Raw genomic sequence first — 20,754 nt, 5'->3', positions numbered from 1 at the left:
CAGGGGAGTTGGTCAGAAAAAAAAAAAAAAAAAAAAAACCAAAAACAGCATTAGAAACATTTCTGGACTTTGGGAACTTTCTTAGAGCAATTTCTTTTTCAACTGTAACAGGCTCTATCGTCGCCTGTTGCAAATCACAGTAACAGGGATTGACGAAACTCAGCTGAGGATAAGTGGCGTGTCAGAAACCAGGTGTTTGGACTTAATGACTCCACGTTCCTCAGGATATTTTACACTGTGATTGCATCGGTCCATGCTTCTAAATTAGTTGCTAGGTTACGGCCAATTCTCCATTATTCAATACCTCTGTACAGCTAGGACGTGGAACTGGATTTATTCTCTCCTGCGAGGTATCCTAAGACCGTTAACGTTCTTAAATTTTTCACAGCATCATGTTGCGAAAAGCCTCCTAGTCAAAGGTGATCAGAACTTCAGTTTTTGAAATTTTACCGAAATAAAGGAAACAAGGAAAAGGTGAATCCCTGACAGCTGGGTTTGGGGAAGTTCCACTGTTTGATCGAGTCTGTTCCCAGGAAGAAGGTTCAAGTGCACGGGAAGTACACACCCATGTTCTGTGGGCTGCTTGTTAGTTTGTAAATTGTCAAAAGTGCAGATTCATGGCTTATGTCCTCTAGAAACTGGCTGAGCCACCATGTGACTCCGAATCACAAGAAAAAGATGCCTCTCTACTCCAGTCATGACCACTTTTTCTGTTTCAGCCCCTGGTGGCCACTGACCCACTGAGCCAGGGGGACACGCTTCTCCCTGGCTCCGCAGCAGCAAACAGGACCTTGGTGGACAAATGTGGGTTTGGCTGGTGGTGGCTGAACCTATACTTGGCCTTGGACTCTGAGCTCAGTACACAGTAATGTTCAGTAAATCTCTCCTGAGTGCACATGGATTTAAGCTTCTGCTCCGAACTTGAACGTGGCATTTAGAAACCCACAGCAAGTTGGATAGCACTGATCCCAAACATTTACTGAGTCCTGCACACCCGCTGAGGACTTTGTTTAAACAAGGACACAAGGTTTACCTGGATTTTTAAGTAAACTGAAGCAACTGGTGGGTGTGGGGGTATCATGCGGCGAAGCCCTGAGGAGGAATCGGCCCATTGTAAAGGCTCAAGGTGAGACCCCACAGGAGGGGTGGCAGGTAAGTCCTGGGCCAGTCCCAAGGATGCACATGAGATTGGGGGACAGAACAAACGCAGCTTAGGAGAGGGGAGGGGAACGGCGCCTCAAGGGACGTGCAGGAGGCCCATCATCATGCAGATGGATGGAGACAGAGTGCAGATCCTCCTCCATGGCAGTTTATTAAAAGAAACATTCAGGAAGCTCAGGAAGTTCCCGCTGTGGCTTAGCAGAAACGAATCTGCCTAGCATCCATGAGGACGCAGGTTCAATCCCTGGCCTCGCTCAGTGGGTTAAGGATCCGACGTTGTTGTGGCTGTGGTACAGGCCATCAGCTATAGCTCCGATTCGATCCTTAGCCTGGGAACCTCAATATGCCTCGGGTTTGACCTTAAAAAGACAAAGTAAGTAAGTAAGTAAATAAATAAATAACACGCAGGAAAGTCTTCTCTAACCAAACAGTGGTACCTCCACACAACGGAGGTGCAAGGCATCCTCTGGAAATGTTTGATAAACTGTATTTCACAACAGGGAAATCTGTTCCCAGTACACTTTATACTACAGAAGTACAGTGGAGAATTTATAATATTTTATAGTTTGCACAGAATTGTTCTATTTTTACAAAAATACACAGCATCATTTATTTGTTTTTGTGTCAACATTTGAAGAAAACATCAATGACCATTTTCTGTGGTTGACAGGCTGGGTCATTTTTGTTTCTCTTCCTGTTCATTTGCCTCTCTGTTGCTTCTCTTTTTAAACAGTGACTGTCACTTCTATGGAGTTCTCTTGAGGCTCAGCGGGTTAAGGACCTAGCATCATCACTGTAGCAGCTTGGGTCACTGCTGTGGCGCAGATTTGATCCCTGGCCCAGGAAATTCTGTGTGTCGTGGGTGTGGCCAAAAAATGTCAATGGCTTCTAAAATTATAAAAAGCTATTTTTAAGTGTTGTGGCTGTGCTATGGTAAGGAATTGGACTTTTGGTCACCAAATCGAGAGAGAAATGAAATGAAGCAGAAGGAGCCAGGAAGAAGGAAAGAGGGAAGGAGGGAAGGAAGGGAGGAAAGAAAGAAGGCACCTCTTTGCTCACAAGTGGCTGTCATATCAAGGGCGGGGGTGCTGATCTGGGAGATCCGAGCACCTCCATGCAAGGGCCACAGTGACTCTGAGGGTGGTGTCTTGACAAGTTTCCTCTGGGCCCAGGCAGGTTGCTTTCTGAGAATCTCAGCATCACGTCCCCTCCAAGGTCAGCCTGTTCTACCTGGGCTGTGTCCTCAGAATCGCTTCCAATGACTGGTCCTCACGGGTCTGTTTATTTGGGGTGAGGGAAGGGGAAGGAGTGGGTCTTTTGTTTTTTATTTTTATTTGTTTTTATTTATTTATTTATTTATTTTGCCTTTTGAGGGCCGCACCTGTGGCACATGGAGGTTCCCAGGCTACGGGTCTAATCGGAGCTGTAGACTCTGGCCTATGCTAGAGCCACAGCAACGCCAGATCCAAGCCACGTCTGTGACCCACAGCACAGCTCCAGGCAATGCCAGATCTTTAACCCACTAAGCAAGGCCAAGGATCAAACCTGCAACCTCATGGTTCCTAGTCGGATTCATCTCTGCTGCGCCTCAATGGGAACTCCTGGGTCTTTTAAAAAATTTTTTTATTTTTATGTTTTCTTTTTATGGCTACACTTGTGGCATATGGAAACTCCCAGGCTAGGGGTTGAATCAGGGCCACAGCTGCTGGCCTACGCCACAGCCATGGCCATTCTGGATCCAAGCCACATCTGTGAACCATACTGCAGCTTGCAGCAACACTGGACCCTTAACCCACTGAATGAGGCCAGGGATTGAACCCACATCTTTGTGGAGACTGCATCAGGTCCTTAACCCACTGAGCCATAATAGGAACTCTTTAATTAAGACTGAATTGCAATCTTTGAGTTGCTCTCTGTGTTTTAACCCTTAAACAGGGCAGAAAGCAGCCATGCTGTGGAAAGATAGCTAGTCTTAACTCTGGAAGTGACCACGACCGTTGTTGATGGATCTGGCACGGTGTTTGCGTGACCAGGGGCGCTCCTGGGAATGTGGCATTGAAATAGCTGGCACTGACATGAATGACAAGTCACCTACAGGTGGGTTCCCTGGACACGCTGCCCCGTGGGGTCAGGCAGACTTGGCTACACCACCCAGGTCACTCCTAGCTCTGCTGCTGGCAGATGGGGACAATCCAGTGACGTCCACACCTCCTTCTCCAAGCCTCACAGAAAATCCTCTACCAAACCAGGACTTCCAGCAGCTTCTGGCCACCCCATGAAGGGATCTGTAGTAACAGTGGCGATTTCACACACTATGATTCTGTGGGAGGTGTCTAGTTTCTTCTCCAAAGCGTATGAGAGAATTATTAGGAAGTCTGGATCTTGAATTCACAATTTTGATGGAGTAACTGGTTCTAGAGTGGGTTTTTTCTTTTTTTTCTCATTTTTTTGTTTCCTCGAATACAATTAACTTTTTGAATTCCTTCCTGACTTTGACAAAGGTTGGAATATGGCTGCAGGATTCACGCCAAATGGAAGACCCAGGAGTCGTCAGACTTGGCGTGTGAGAAGCCAGGTTCCCAGCTCCCATGAGGAGCACACAATTTTACATTTAATGGTATCCAAGGCAGAGGGTGTTGTGACAAATGTCTTTATTCCATGGAGTATAAGCCAACAAAGCATGTGGATGGGAATCTGGATAAGCTTATTGCAGAGACGACTTGGGGTCCCCTTTCTTCCTTTTGTTGGGTTACCCCGTGAATTACTAAGGCATCTTCCGACTTAAAGATCCTGAGGCGTGAGCACTGGGAAAGTTCGAGGAGGTTTGTCTGTACTACAGTTGTTGTGAGAACAGTTATTCACTTTCTCTGGAGAAATATTGTTCCATGAGCTCCATTTTCCATCCACTGGCAATATTTAGGCAACTGCCTGACCATTTTGGCAACAATTGTGCTTAAGCGAATTAATGCCAACCTCAAAAGATTGCCATGGAACCATCCTACATTTTTCTTGGTGACTAAAATGGAGAAAATCTGTGTAGATCTTCTGTACTAATTAAAAAGGAGGCCCACCTGGCAGAGCTGTTAATTACAGTCAGGGTTCCTGCTCAAATACTGTCACAGCACCAGCCAAAGAAGCGATTCAAGTTGCATTCTTATTAAAACTCTCATTATCTAAAACTCCCTTTGGCTCCTCCTCTGACTTTAAACCAAGAGAGAACCAGTGGTTCATAAATAAATGACACTGCATGTCAGAAATCACACACTGCCCTTGAAGGATCGGTTCCGTCTGAAACCAAGTCCAGGATTTCCTGGCTCTTGAGCCTCTTTGGTTCCAGGTCTTCAACTACTGCGGCCTAAATGTCCAGCCTCTGCACACATCTGGGCCCCATCGGGTTTAGCCAATGCTCCACCTCAATGATGGTGGACTCCATTTTCCAAAGATGGCCACAAGAGTGGCTGGGCCATAAACGGCAACACGGCTTCTAGCTTGCTGTTAAGGACACTTGTACCTGAGCTGTCATGTCAGAAGTCTGGCCACTCTGGGACTGCCATGCTGTGAGGAAGCCCAGGTGACACAGGAAGCCAGGTGACGCAGAATCTCGGGTGACAGAGACAGCCCAGGTGACACAGAGAGCCTAGATGATACAGGAAACCCAGGTGACACAGCCCAGGCATGATGTCCTAGTCAGGACTCCCTATGGCTAAGTCCTCCCAGCCCAGGTGAGTGACCAGCCTCCAGTTATGAGTGTATAGCCCTCAGAGGACCCAACCACTCGATCAGCCCTAATTTTCTAGTCTTCCCAGCTGAGCTCCAGACACTGGGGAGCTGAGACAAGCCATTCCCACTGTGTCCTGTCCAAATCCCTAACGTGAAGAATCTCTGAGCAGAATCAGATGGCTGCTTCACGTCGCTTTCTGTCCCACAGTGATGGAAACTGGACCACCACTCATGGGGACCTTTCTTTACTTGTAAGAACATTCTGCCTCAGACCATGTTTACAGGACACACCCACAAGAATCTGGGAAAGGCCCAAATGGAGTACGTTTTAAACACACAGCATCGGTCCCTTCCTTGGAAGAAGCAGGTTTCATTATTTATCTGGAACTATGATCAACAACATCCACCACTGATGGGTCACCTGTTTTATTCCTTGAAGTCAGGGTTGCTTTGTATGTGATGCTTAATAATCCCAGGGACGTGGAAGAACTTGTCCAAAGTCTATGGAAGTCAATGGAAGAGCTGGGATTCTGACTTCCTGAAGAGAGGGGGTGGGAGGCCAGAGCCTGGGACATTTTGGGTCTGCTCCCCCTTAAAGGATTTTTCCAATAGCTTCTATCTACATCTCACTGGCCAGGACCTGCCATGTGGCTGGCCTCATTCTCAAGGAAATCTAGGAAATGTGCCCTTTTTAAGTTAGATTGTTATCTTTCAAAAATATTCAGGGTAAGAAAATGGGAATGGACGTGGGCAACTTCCTGTGTCTCCCTCACTGACTGACCAAGAGAGCAAACATGACACATAGGAAAGGAAACCCTCCACGTGACAAGAAACACTAGTTTGGAACCATCTGTCAGAGACTCTTACCCGAGGAGCTCGCCAGTTGACCAACTGCACTGTCCCCTTTCTGGTTACCTTGAACCCAGGGGATGTCCCTCCCACCCCCCAGCACACACAGCTTCTGCTTCCCCTGGATGCTGTTCCAGTGTCATTCAGGGAGGGCAGGAGAACAAGGGTGTCGGGACAGACGTCCCAGACCCGAAGCCGTGTGCTTGCTTTTTGCCACAGAGGTGGTTATTTTCACTCTCTTTGATGCATCACAGGTTACGTCAAAACTTAGTGGCTTAGTGTCCTTCAGGAGGTGAATGGATAAATACACCATGGTCTAATATTCCAGACGGTGGAATATTATTCAGGGGTAAAAAGAAATGGGCTAGCAAGCCATGAAAAGACAAGGATGAAATTTAAATGCAAATTACTAAGTGAAAGAAGCCAATCTTAAAAGGCCACATACTGTATGATTCCAACTATGTGACATTCTGGAAAAGGCACAACTATGGAGACCTTCAAAGATGAGCGGTTGTCAGGGGTCATGGGGGAGGGGTGGACAGGTGGAGCCGAGAGGATTCTTAGGGCAGTGAGACTGTCCTGGGTGACACTGTCATGGTGGGTACACGTCACTGCACATTTGTGCAAACCCACAGAATGTCCATTGCCAAGTGGAAGCCATAATGTAAACTCTGGACTTCAGGCAATAATGGCGCATCAATGGAGGTCCTCGGTTGTAACAAATGCACCATCTGGTGGGATGCTGGTAACGGGGGAGGCTGTGTAAGAGTGGAGGTAGGGGATTCATGGGAAATGTTCTATCTTCCTTTCAATGTTGCTGTGAACCTAAAACGCCTCTAAAAAAATAAAATGTATTTTAAAAGCACTTACTGGCTTAAAATGATGAATTTTTGCTACCTCAGTCTTTGGGAGTCAGAAATTGGGAACAGCCTAGTTGGGGATTCTGGCTCATGGTCTCCTATAGGTTGACAGTCAAGATGTCAGCTGAGACTGTGTCATCTGAAGGCTTGACTGGGGCTGGAGGACCCACTTGCAAGGTGGCCCCTCACACCACCAGCAAGTTGCTAATGGCTGGTGTGGGAAACTGCGATTCCTTAAGACGTGGACGCCACCAGAGGGCTACCTGTGTGACCTTATGATGTGGCAGCAAGTGGCTCAGGAGGGTGCAAGTTAGAAGCTGTAGCATCGTTCACAACATAGCCCTGTGCTATTTCCACATTATCTTGTTAGCTGTACAGGTCAGCCCCAGCCAGTGAGAGAGGGGACCCTAAAAGGATATGGACACCAAGGGGCAGTGACCACTGGGGGACATTTGGGCAGCTGGCTACTATGGGGCTCTCTCATGCATCACACAGAAGACTCTGAATTAAGAATATGACCCCCCTGTAAACAAAGCATTATCTCTGAAAGTAAAAGGAAACTCAGGAGTAATACTTACAAAATCAGGCTGGGCCATCTGCACCTCCAGGGGGGTTGGGATGGCAGGCTTGGCCACATGCAAGTAATGGTAGGACCCAGGGAGAATGCCTCCTGATGGGAATGGCAAGGTTTCCACATTTTAATTCATGTGGGTAAAAAACAGATTTAAAAAAGACTAACATTTGAACCTCTGGACAATCACAGATGCCTATGCTGGTGCATGGTACTCAAACTTTCCCACTAAACTACTGCTCTGAGCAGGGAACTCCCTGGGGTTGGTTTTATTTAGTAAAATCAACATGAATGTGCTGTTCTACCCCATAACACAGCCACCAATGCTCCAAGAAGATGTGCTGAGCTGATGCCTGCATCCTGATGTCCCCTAACTCCTGGCGCTCTGATTTCTGCCTGCCAGAGCCAGACGGGGAATTTGCTCTGCACATGCTGCAGTGGTGTTCCTATCCCCCACCGCCTCCACTATGCAATTCACACATTATAAGGAAAATCAACAAAGTTCTTGTTCAATGCTTTAGGGAACTATTACTACGAAACTGATAATGTTTCCAGCTTGCCCCAGAAGTACAAGCCTGGTCTAGCCCTGATGCGTTGGGCACCCACCCCCAGTCCTCCTTTCCCACGGCCTCCGCCTCTCCTAAGGTCCCGTGCAGAGTGAGGAGCAAAGCAGGCCCTCTCCAAGGCCGTTGAGTTAGGTAGATAAACAAAGACTGAAACACAGGGCTTTTGTCTCTTTGGCCTGAGGTTCTGTTTACTGAATTAGGGTCCATGGATATCCTAGGGGTCCACAGATAGCTATGGAGGTTGGCCCATCAACCTCATAGGAGAAAACATACAACTTTATACCTGTGTGCATTTTTCTAGTAGAGGGTCCATGACATTCAAAGACTGACTGACTTCCTTCCTTCCTTCCTTCCTTCCTTTCCTGTCTTTTGTCCTTTTAGGGCCGCACCCATGGCATATGGAGGTTCCCAGGCTAGGGGTCTAATTGGAGCTATAGCCACTGGCCTATGCCACAGTCACAGCAATGCCAGATCTGAGCCGCATCTACGACCCACACCACAGCTCACGGCAATGCCGGATCCTTAACCCATTGAGCGAGGCCAGGGATTGAACCCACAACCTCATGGTTCCTAGTTGGATTCGTTTCCGCTGTGCCATGACGGGAATGCCCCAAAGATACTATTTTTCAAAGGCAATTCTCCCCTTCAAACAGAAGGAAATCTGATGTTACTCATACCATGATCTCCTTAGGGGTCAATAAGGCTTACAAAAGTGGACCGTTTTACGTGGCTGATTGTTCAAATCATCCATCTGGAGAGCAGCCCAAGACCTGGATGTGTGGAAGGTTCCTTGTCTCCCAACTCACAGTAAGACCAGAAGTTTGGCAAGTTGTCAGGGAACCACAGCACTCTTCAGCTGTGAGTGACCTCTGGGCAAGACCCTGATCGTCCCTAGTCTGTTTCCTGATCTGTAAAGTGGAGTCACAGTTATGATGCGATGCTCTCAGGCCCACAATAAATAGTTAAAATGAAAGAGCCCTTGCCCAGATCTGTGCAAACCCACAGAGGCACCTCCTCCCCAGTGCTATGAGGAGCAAGGAGGGCTGATTGGTTCAGGTCCAACCATGGCTTTATCACAAGGAGGAAGGTGGCCCACTACATGCCTTTGATCTTGGCTCCCTTGTACATGGGGATGAGCCGGTCAAGGTCAGCTGGTGGCTCAGTTGCCGGCTCGAGGGTCGGATCAAAGAGATTGAGCATAGCAGCCGCCAACTGGAAGCCAATTTCTTTGGAATTGAAGCTGCTATGGGTCCACTCATTGCAGTAGTATCTATTGGAGAATTTGGTGAGGGGGCCGGCAGCCCTGATGGCTATGTCGTTGGTGTGGAAGTTGCTATCAATCACGAGTCGGCCGTCGTAGACAAGGCATGCATCATTGAATGCTTTGAATGTTTCGTAATCCACATTCTTCTCGCAGAAGCTGAAGAACACCTGCAAGGAGGATGATCACATTACTTCTAGTTATCACCCTTCACTGTGCCTTCCCAGGAGTGCCAAGGGTCCCCATTTTATTGTTTGGGCCACACAAAAAGCCCTGAGTCTATTCAAGTGTCATAGCCATGCATGTGTGTCTCTGGTATGAAGATCAAAGTAAGATCACCCAACGTCAGTCTTTTTTCTCCCGCTCAATCTAGACATCCAGTGGCGAGGAAGCCACGTGATGGAATGTCTGCCACACAAGCACATGTTTTGCCTGTAAGGAGGCTTCATTCATAGAGATGCTACTTCCCCCGCATTCTCGTACCTTCTGAATAGCTCTTTCTCAGTCTCCTTCCATTCTCTTCTCCTGGGTCTCCTGGTTCTTCTAGGTTCCTGCCTGGGGTCACCTTGTCCAGTCTTGCATCTTCATACTGCCCATCCCTGGCCCTTTAAACCCAGAGAGCCTGTCCCTGCAGGAGCCCTGGAGAAGATGAAGCCCCACCTGGCTGGGCACCTGCTGGCTCAGGGCTCCTGCCTGGCTGCTTCCTGCCCTGGGATGGCAGGTGCTCAGTCCGTGGATATTCCCAGGCCTGGCCCTGGGCTCTCAAGGGGCTTCTCTGTGTGCCCCTTAGAAGTGATCTGAACGCCCCTCCCTCCCCTGCCTGCATTGTTGTGTCTTCATACTTAGGTGGATATTGTCTTCCACGTCAATGTTGGAAGTCATTAAAGCGATCCACGTTAGTTGTTTTTATTTTATTTTTTTATTTCTTGCTTTTTTAGGGCCATACTCGTGGCATATGGAAGTTCCCAGACTAGGGGTTGACTCAGAGCTACAGCTGCTAGCCACAGCCACAGCAATGCCCAATCTGAGCCACATCTGCGACCTACACCTCAGCTCATGGCAACACTGGATCCTTAACCCATTGAGCAAGGCCAGGAATCGAACCTGAGATCTCAGCGATACTAGTGGGGTTCATTACCGCTGAGCCATGACAGGAACTCCAAGTTAGTTGTTTTTAATCACTGAAGCAGCTAAGTTTAATCATTTTAATCTTTACCTAAATAAAGTTTGCCCCCTTATTAAAAGCATGCCAAGAAATAAACATAAGACATGGTCCTTGTCACACTCCCTGCTTCCTTCACCCGCTGGCCTTGCCCACCTCACGCGCTCCATCATGGATGGAAATCAGCCATCCTGGCCTAGAGGTACCCCCTTCTGCATCCCTTCCCCAGCCCAGGAATGAGGGTGCGTGAATGATGAGTGACCCATGGATGATGCTGCCATAGCCACTAGTAACTGGTGACTATATCCATCCAAAGCTAATTAATTAAAATTAAACAAAATGTGAAGTCCAGCCCCTCCATCGTGGCAGGCTGTTTCGAATACTCCAGATCTCCCGCTGGTGGTGCTGCCATGTTGGACATCGCAGATACAGACCAGTTCCAGCATCACGGGAGGTTCTACTGGACGGCACTGGACGCAGACCCACCATCTCCGTGATGTCCTTCCTTCTCCTGCAGGCAAACAGCAGGGCCTTTGCCTTTTCCCTCTCCCTGTGCACTCAGGCATCTCATCCTCTCCCAGTTTCTTCCACGAGGCAGCTTCTTTCTTTTGAATCTCTTTAAAACTCTTCCTGTTTTATAGCCTTACTCAGTGACCACAGGAAAATATATTCTTCTGAGTCCCTGACTCTGAGTCCTTCCATCTCTTTACTCTTCTTTTGGTTTCTTCCTCTGCTTCTTTCCCATCTATATAGAAACAGACTTCCCACTCATATAGCATTCTGGAAGGAAATTTTATTTGAATGGAAATGAGACATGAAAAACAGGACCATCAACCTTGTGAGCCCTTGAACATGCTCAGAAGGGCCTACGAGCAACCCCACAAAGTTCTCCTACTTATCCAGTTTTTCTTTCCTTTCTTTCTTTCTTTCTTTCTTTCTTTCTTTCTTTCTTTCTTTCTTTCTTTCTTTCCTTCCTTCCTTCCTTCCTTCCTTCCTTCCTTCTTTCTTTCTTTTTCTTTCTTTCTTTCTTTCTTTCTTTCTTTCTTTCTTTCTTTCTTTCTCTTTCTTATTACTCAATGAATTTATTACATTTATAGTTGTATAATGATCATCACAATCCAGTTTTATAGGATTTCCACCCCACAACCCCAGCGCATCCCCCCACCCCCGAACTGTCTCCTTTGGAAACCACAAGTTGTTCAAAATCTGTGAGTCAGCATCTGTTCTGCAAAGAAGTGCAGTCTGTCTTTTTTTCAGATTCCACATGTCAGTGAAAGCATTTGATGTTGGTGTCTCATTGTATGACTGACTTCACTTAGCATGATAGTTTCTAGGTCCATCCATGTTGCTAAAAATGCCGGGATTTCATTCCTTTTAATGGCTGAGTAATATTCCATTGTGTATATGTACCACATCTTCTTTATCCTAATTATACCTACTTTTTATTAAGTGGTACACTGCACAGCCCTCGTTTTCCCGGTTCTAAAGATTACTAGTATTGTTACCAATAGTGGGGTCTGGCTGCTGGCTGCTCTAAAGCCAATAGAGAGGCAAATGTGGTGGAAAGGAAAGTTTGCTTATTTTCAAAAGCCAGCCACCAGTTGGGAAGAGCGAATTCTATCCACAGAGCCCTCTCCCCTCCACTGACAGCCAGTGGGCAGGACCTTTTATAGGCAGAGGGAGGGGCTATGTGCCTAAACAGCACAGTCAGCTCTGCCAGTCATCTTGAAATTGGTCATGCAGTGGTGTGATCAGTGTTGTCTTGATTGTTTTAAGTACAGTTAACCTTCAACACAAGGGTTGGTTTGTTCTCATTCCTCTGAGGCCAATTCTCAGAATTGTGACAGCTGATGTCATGGCTACAGTTTGGTCATCATGTAGTTAACTTCTTCCACCTGGTGGGGCTTAAAGTGTCTCCAAAACAGCTCGTAGGACACAGCTCAGAATATTACCTACAGCCCTCAAGGAAGAACCGAAGGTCCTGAATTTTGCCTAATGACTCAACTATCATTATTTGGTCCCATTTGACTGTCTTCCTTTGCTCCTGTATTTTTTTATTTCTCTGATTATAACTTATTCTCTCTCTCTCTTTTTTTTTGTTTTTTGTTTCTGTTTTTTTTTTTTAGGGTCACAGTCATGGCATATGGAGGTTCCCAGGCTAGGGGTCACATCGGGGCTACAGCTGCTGGCCTACACCACAGCCACAGCAATGCTGGATCTGAGCTGTGTCTGCGACCTACACCACGGCTCACGGCAACGCCAGACCCTTAACCCACTGAGCAAGGCCAGGGATCGAACCTGTGTCCTCACGGATGCTGGTCAGGTTTGTTTCCAGTGAGCCACAATGGGAAGTCCTATAACTTATTCTCTGACTAAAGTTTTTCTGCTGGCAACGGGCAGGTGGAGGACATGGTGGGGTGGGGTGGGGAGGACCACAGAGTCCTGCTCTGTTTTTGTACCTCTGTTGCAATCACATTATTTTATACAGTTTGGTTGTAGGCATTCAGGATACGGTCTTGTTTGGGACACAGTGATTGGTGGGCTAGACTGGACATTGGATAAGCAAACCTAATCCTGCCTGTGGGGACCCGTGTTCTAAGTTGCAGTCCCCTCAAACCTCTCAAGCACAACTCTCGTGCCGCTGTCACACCAACAGAATATTACATATTAGACAAAAACATGAAGCATGCTTTAAACGCTTATATAAATAGTCACCTAAGAGTCTACCTTAAGGAACTAGAAAAAGGCCAAGTAAATCCAAAGCAAGCAGGAAAAAGAAAAAAATTCTTAAGAGCAGCAATCAATGAGAGAGAAAACTGGCAGACAACGGGGAAAATTAACAAACTCAAAAGCTGGTTCTTTGAAAAAAGTCGATAAAATTGACAAATGTCTAGCTAGATGGAGAACTTTAGATGGTCTGGCCCCTTTTAGCTCCGGAGGGGCTCTGCCATTTCTGCTGCTCCCTGACTTGTGACTGCTGTCACTCCATCTCTGCCCCCATTGGCTTCTTCCTCTTGTGTCTCCTCTGTGTCAACCAATCTCTCCATAAAGGACACCAAGCCCGAGATTTAGGGCCCAGCCCAATCCAGGATGACCTCCTCTTGACTTGACAACTGCGAAGGTCCTCTTTCCAAATAAAGTCAATCACAGGTGCTGAGGACTCACAATCACAGGTGCTGGGGACTCACAGTCACAGGTGCTGGGGTTTCACATTCACAGGTGCTGGGGATTCACAATCACAGGTATTGGGGTTTCACATTCAAAGGTTCTGGGGACTCACAATCAGGTGCTGAGGACTTAGAATCACAGGTGCTGGGGACTCACAGTCACAGGTGCTGAGGACTTACAATCACAGGTGCTAGGGATTCACAATCACAGGTGCTGGGGTTTCACATTCACAGGTTCTGGGGACTCACAATCATAGGTGCTGAGGACTTACAATCACAGGTGCTAGGGATTCACAATTACAAGTATTGGGGTTTTACATTCACAGGTTCTGGGGACTCACAATCACAGGTATTGGGGTTTTACATTCACAGGTGCAGGGATTCACAATCACAGGTGCTGGGGATTAGGCCACGTCTCTCTTGGGGGACATAATTCAACCCACAACACCATGATCACCATTTTTGCGATAATGCGTATATCCTTCCCCATCAGAAGTGTCCTAAAGCCTGGACAGAGACGCCACCCAAAATGGACCACTGGTGGGGTCAATACCCTGACATCTCCCTTCTTCCAACTTCTAGTCTCCTGCTGGTACTCACTGTGCACCCAACAGAGAACAGAGTCAGAGAGAGACCGGGATGGGAAGTGTCATCCACAGACGGGGCTCCTCGCAGTGCAGAGCCAAGTGGGGGAAGCAGGAGACGATGGGACCTGAGGGCAGGCAGGCCAAGGTCTGACTCGCTGCTTTAGGGTCAAGGCTGGGCAGGAAGATGTGTTGGGTCAAGGCAGTCGAGAGTATCTGCAGGATGTCTTTGCCATGATTCCAATTCTGAGCCAAGTAGGGGAGGGAAGGTCAGGGGGCTGCTGCAGAACCTGAATATTTGGGGAGGTTTTCTTGTACTTCTGCTTCCTCAAAAGGGTGTGTGTTCACCTCCAAGAGTTTCCCTTGGCACACATCTTCCAGGATCACCATTCCGGAGGGAAAAGTTGAATGAAAAGATGGTGATTTTTCCTACCTTAAATATGGACTGTGACATACAAATGTAGATGGTGTCACTTTTGTTTTTCTTCCTTTTTTTGGCCCCCGTGGCACCTGGAGTCCCTGCGCCAGGGATCAGATCTGAGCCAGAGCTGCAACCTATACCTCAAGTGCAGCAGCACCAGATCGTTAACCCACTGCGCTGGGCCAGGGATCAAACCTGTGTTCCTGCCTCTGCAGAGATGTTACCAATCCCACTGCCCCACAGTGGGAACTCCGATGGCATGCATCACTTTTCTATTCAAATCAAACGAACTTTTTCTGTCTCTCTGTCTCTCGATTTCTCTTCTGTCTGTCCCTCTGTCCCACTTGCTTTTGGAACCAGGCCACCTCACCGAAGAGAAGCTCAGTCCCAAGAAGGGGTTACTTGTAAGTGTTCAGGTCAAAACCTCACTCCAAGTTGATCTAGCACCCAAAGCCAGACAAGTGGGTGAACCCTCCTATTAGACGATTCCAGCCCCATCCCCAGCCTGACCACAGGCAAGGCCTCCAGGGAACTGCCCACTGAGCCTAGTCAGACCCCAGGACCACTGGAGAAAACAGCCATGATTGCTCTTGTTTTATGCCACGCAGTTTGGGTGGCTTCAGCAATAGAAGCTCTGAGCATTTAGAGAAAAAACCTCTGTGACCCTAACTTCACCGCCCACCACCTGTCAGACCCAAGTCCCCAAGGTGGTCTCTCCTGAGGAGGCACTGAGGTCCCCAGGGACTGACTCACGGAGCAGGGCAGTTTGAAGGGCTTGGTGGGCGTGGTGAAGCTGGCGCTGCGGATGGGGTTTGGGTCCAGGCCATCATTCCACTGTGCCAGGAGCGCATCATGGTAAACAGTCACCCCTGCTGCTCGGAGCGCGTCCTCCAGGGCCCCTTCCACCGTGTAGTTGTTGATACAGGTGATGATAGAGGTGGGCGGGTGCTGCACCAGGTGGATGTAGGAGCCCCTGACGCCCAGGTTCAAGAGCGTCTCCACTGTGGTGTAAGTGTCGATTGTATTCCCATAGACAATGACGTTCCCTAGAAAGGGGGCAAGTGTTAACATACATAGTTTTTAAAAAACCAACACCCTTATTAGTCAAATACTAATAACGCCGAATTGCTCCCGACAACCCTCTCATTTTTTTTTTTCAGCCACAGGAAGCCAGCAGTGTTGCCTAGCAACGGCGACCAAGATAATTTAGTAAAGAATGGGCACAAAACATCCCACAAAGTAGTCAAGTACTTTTAACACAGAAGTAGGACATTCATTTATGTGCCTGTAATTTGAAGGTTGAAATTATGCTAAACGAAATTGTTGAGAATCAAACCTTTTATTTTGTTTTTGTTCCCTGTTTGCTCTACTTATTAAAGAAAACACCACTAAAGTTTGCAATAAATACAAATTCTTTCTAAGGATGAAAAGGACAATGGTTAAAAAAAAAAAAAGTCATGTACCTGATGGTGTGGATATTTTCATATTTAATTGTTGAATCATATTGATTTTGAGGAAATTTTTCCTCTTTTGAGAACAAAAGACTAGAACAGTCTGCTTTGCAACAGATAATTTTTTATAGATTCAAATTCTGGTTTTTAGGATTTAATGTGTCAAGATCTAGCAAAAGAGACTGACGGGTGTTCTTTTGGTAAGGAAAAATAAAATCACAAAATAATCTTGAAAGATCTCCCCTGTGCAAGAGAATATGGTAACAGTGCGTATTATTTACACCTCGTAAAAATACTACAGAAGTAATTACATACGCTCTTCTACTAATTATATATGTTTTAAGGCCAATGATCCTATTAAAGGAGTGAATGTATTATATGTTATTTTTGATACAGAATTGGCACTATTACCTTTTCTCAAAGAAAGAAACTGCTGTAGACTCACACTTCAGGCAAGCTGTAACAACTTTACCACAAAATGATAGATTTGTGAATCTATCTTTCGCCTCCTGTTTATGAAATGATATGAAAAGGAATTTTATAAGACAAAATAAAGGTTAGGCGTATTCATTCAATTTGGTGGGATAAATTATGTAAAGATCTATTTCCATCCAAAACTGAAAGGAGGTGTAATGGCTTGTCTTATTTGCTTAGAAGAAAAGGAACTAGAATAGCTTTCAGATTGTTTCCCTGAGGGCAAGAACTTCTAGAAAGTTCTGCCATACTTAGAGTTGCTTGAATGTGGAATGCCCAGGGGGTGGGGGCAAGGAAGCCTGGGCAGGGTCCTTCCTTCTCCCCTCCACAAGGACCCTTCAATTCTGTGATTTTGCAGCTGTGATTGCCTCTCTATTCTGATGCACTAGTGGAACATTCCTTGGTGAGCTTCATTTTCCTTGGCTGAAAGAGCCAACATTTCGCTTAAATTATTGAGGCTCCCACCTGCTGGGAAACGTGAATCCTGGCTAGTCTGACACAACAAAGAGCCAGGCTGCTGGGAAAGCCAAAACTTGAACCTGAAACTGTCAATGGTTTGAGGTCTTCTTCCCCTTTAAAATATGCATGCGACAAAAATATTCATTTTCAGTGAAACAGATTCAAGAGATTAGGTCCCATGCAACTCAGGGTTTAATAGTTTTCCAGCCTCTTTCATGTTAGCTTTTAGTAACTACACTGTGAGATGGACTTTTTCATTACAGGCTCATTGAAGCCCTAGCAACGCAGTGCTACTGGGGTCAGAGAGCTGTATATTTTTTATTTTATTTAATTTATTTAATTTTACTTATTTTTAGGGCCGCATCTGTGGCATAATGATGTTCCCAGGCTGGGGTCGAATCGGAGCTACAGCTGCCAGCCTACGCCACAGTCACAGCAATGCCAGATCCGAGCCATGTCTGTGACCTACACCATGGCTCACGGCAACGCAGGATCCTTAACACACTGAGTGAGACCAGGGATTGAACCTGCATTCTTACGGTTACTAGTCAGATTCATTTCTGCTGAGCCACAATGGGAACTCCAGAGCTGTATGTATATCAAGCCAGGGTTGCCCACAGACTGTAGGCAGCGGGAGAGAGTGACTTCAGAAGGTCATAAGTTTTAATAAAATCTCTAATAGTCAAATTAGATGTTAATTTCTAACTTCTATATAGCTTTGTCTATCTTTAGGTTTAATTTGAAACACTTCCCCCAAATATGAAACTTCAGTTATTACAACTGTCAACTATTGTCACAGTAAGGCTGCATAACAAACTACCCCCAAACTCAATACCAAACAACGAAAAGCCTGTTGTGAGTCAGCTCACACATCTGTGGGCTGGCTGATGTTGGATGACGTGGCTCTGAGCTGTGGTTATGTAACTGAGCAGGACCCTAGGGAACCTTCCCAGAATAGGCCCCGACCCATGTGCTCTGCCTGCCTTTTGTCTGTAGAAAAACTTGAGTCAAAGAATAAACTGAATCAGAGAAGTGAGAAAATGCAGAAAGAAAGGAAAACAGTCAAACAAGACAAAATAATAATATTTTAGCCACTCAACAAAGTCAAGGACTTCTGGTTCCTCCTCAAGGACTATAGATAATATTCTGAGCCATGTCCTATGAGGTGTTTTGCAGATACTGGAACCCCCATCTGGTGGGAGAAGTTAACTGCATGCTGCCCACAAGCACATAGACCCTAGACTGCTTGGAACCAGAAGGCTGATGATACTGACTCCCAGTTGCCCCACCACCAGCAATCAGAAGGATGTCTATGAGCTGACCACGCACGTCCTGCTCCTTGAACCACTGCTAGAAAACCCCTCACTAGCCCCTCCAGGGCGGGACACAGTTTTGAGGACACTAGCCCGCTGTGGCCCCCTTTGTTTGGCAAAGCGATACAGCTTTTCTTATCTACTTCATCCCAAACTCTGTCTCCGAGGTTCAATTCGGTGTCAGTGCACAGAGGCAGGGTTTTGGCATCAATCAGGGTCTGGTCTGCACCATGCATCTCTTGTCCCCTTTGGGTCAACAGCTACCTGTGGCATAGTCTACCCTGGGAGCCATGCAGGAGCCCAGGGGGGCAAGCACAATCACTCAAGCACCTTCCAAGCCTCTCCTGGTAAGACATCCACTAACCGTTCCACTGACCAGAACGAGTCACGTGGCTACACCCGTGCCCAAGGGAAGCAGGCTGCCACAGGGGATGTGTGTGTGTGGATATCTGCTGAACAGTGGTCCAAAATCAAAGTCACAGTGGGCACAAAGTAAATAAACATCTATGTGATGTCATCGAGAAGTTTTCATCTGAACATGTTTTATATGATTATTTACTTATAGTTTCTCATCACTCATAATATACAGTAGAATCTCATTATAATTTTTCACTCCATAAACAAGCACATGTCACAGGTCAAATCACAACCCTCCACAAACATAATAAGACCTGATGTAACAGAATCAGCCTGTTACCCTTTGCCACTTCAATCTCTTGCCGTTTAAACGTCTCCACTCAGTAGGGATTAGTTTTTCCATTATCTTTGTGTATTTGTGAGTTCTTTCTACATCACTTCCCACTTCTTCTTTATCAGAAATGTTTGCATTCAATCCATGTTTATCTTGTGATTCTTTTTTTTTTTTTTTTTTTTTTTTTGTCTTTTTGCTATTTCTTGGGCTGCTCCCTCGGCATATGGAGGTTCCCACGCGAGGGGTCGAATCGGAGCTGTAGCCACCGGCCTACGCCAGAGCCACAGCAACGCGGGATCCGAGCCGCGTCTGCAACCTACACCACAGCTCATGGCAACACCGGATCCTTAACCCACTGAGCAAGGGCAGGGACCGAACCTGCAACCTCATGGTTCCTAGTCGGATTCGTTAACCACTGCACCACGACGGGAACTCCCTCGTGATTCTTATATATCAGGCCCAATGCTAGGCACTTCAATACACTTATTATTACTGTTATTATCAGTAATAACATTTAGAACTATTACCAGTAATATATTGGCTTCACTCAAAGACCCGTAAGTAATGTTTTCATAAGCTAATGGTAAAAAACATTACCAAGAAGGAAATTCATAGGATAAGCAAAATCTTTTTTGACAGTTATTTATTAATGATTAATTTCAAAACTATATATATACACACATATTCTAAATTTTATTTTATCGGAGTATAGTTGACTTACAATCTTGTTAGTTTCAGGTGTACAGCAAAGTGAATCCGTTATACATGTAAATAGATCTATTCTTTTTTCCCATGTAGGTTATTACAAACTATTGAGTAGATTTTCCTGTGCTATGGAGTAGGTTCTTGTAAATCACCTATTTATATAGTAATGTATATATATTATTCTCACCCTCCCAGTTCTTCCCTTCCCCCAAGCAAAGTCTTATATTTTGGGGAATCCTCAGGAAAGAAAAAGCTAGCAGGTAAAGATCTTGATTATTCACATATTCATTTTGGGACAAATCAAACTAGGTATAATTTTTTTTTTTTTTTTGTCTTTTTAGGGCTGTACCCACAGCACATGGAGGTTCCCAGGGTAGAGGCTGAATTGGAGCTGTAGCTGCTGGCCGACACCACAGCCACAGCAACTTGGGATCCGAGCCACATCTGCGACCTACACCACAGGTCACGGCAACGTTGGATCCTGAACCCACTGAGCAAGGCCAGGGATCGAACCCGCAACCTCATGGTTCCTAGTCGGATTCGTTAACCACTGAGCCATGACAGGAACTCCTAGGTATAAAAACATGATCACTTATATTTCTCAGAGTAATTCCACCAGCCTGGATGGGGTGGAACTAGTGCTTTTGAAGTGCCCCACCCCCAGCCTCGTGAGGTCCCCCCACAGACCCCTGGCTGTCTCTACCTTTCCTTCTCTGCACTCGCCACAGGCTACACACCCAGGCTTACCTCTGGGGGTCTCCAGGTTTGCTCTGCCCACTTGGGTCAGCCTTGGACCCAATGCAGTGCCTGGCCTACAGTGGATGCACACGGGCGAGTGAGGTTCACCCAACTGCTGCTCCGAAACTAACTGGGTATTCCTTTTGTGTCCTCTCCTCCCTTGGCCAGATTTTCCCGCTCCATTTCTCTACCTGCTAGTCACTATTAAACTGGCGCTACAAGAAAGATCTGACCCCAGGACCACAGGGTGAGTTATACAGCTGAGTTCTATAAGACAGAAACATTCAAATCTGGCTCTTAGGGTTCCCTTCTGCTCACAAAATCCTACACAATCCTAACTGTAACCGAAATTGTGTGCGCCTACAGCACAACACTGTAAAATAGTACTCCTGCCATATTGGTTGATGCTTGAACCCAGCATCCGAGGATATTTTACAGGGAGGTCAGCATTGTGCGACTATCGTGCCGGGACAGTTGTGTGGATTTGGGGCTGAATCAGGGAGGGAAGATGGAAGATGGAGAGGGAAGGAAACAGGGAAGGAAAGGGAGAGGGAAGAGCCAGAGAGCTGAGAGAGCCCCAAAAACGTGGATTTCTTCCATT

The 20,754-nt window shown here is 46.5% G+C and overlaps 1 protein-coding gene and 1 long non-coding RNA gene across 3 annotated transcripts in view; one reads left to right on the top strand and one right to left on the bottom strand.

Moving 5' to 3' along the window:
- Positions 1-20,754, bottom strand: part of CFAP61 (cilia and flagella associated protein 61) — a 261,717-nt gene that overhangs the window by 55,784 nt on the left and 185,179 nt on the right. For both annotated transcript variants that reach the window (XM_021077413.1, XM_021077414.1), the window contains 3 exons: positions 15,076-15,368; positions 8,831-9,158; positions 7,169-7,260 (listed from right to left, as the gene is read on the bottom strand). In XM_021077413.1, coding sequence (XP_020933072.1) covers positions 7,169-7,260; positions 8,831-9,158; positions 15,076-15,368 — 713 coding nt within the window. The remainder of the gene's footprint in view (positions 1-7,168; positions 7,261-8,830; positions 9,159-15,075; positions 15,369-20,754) is intronic.
- LOC110257358 lies at positions 4-7,161 on the top strand. Its single transcript, XR_002339865.1, has 3 exons — positions 4-1,152; positions 3,097-3,258; positions 3,663-7,161. It is a non-coding gene; the product is annotated as an uncharacterized LOC110257358 (long non-coding RNA).

This window comes from Sus scrofa, chromosome 17, assembly GCF_000003025.6.
Source record: "Sus scrofa isolate TJ Tabasco breed Duroc chromosome 17, Sscrofa11.1, whole genome shotgun sequence".
Taxonomy (NCBI): domain Eukaryota; kingdom Metazoa; phylum Chordata; class Mammalia; order Artiodactyla; family Suidae; genus Sus; species Sus scrofa.
The sequence above is the reverse complement of the archived record's forward strand: the minus strand, read 5'-3'. Positions and strand labels throughout refer to the sequence as shown.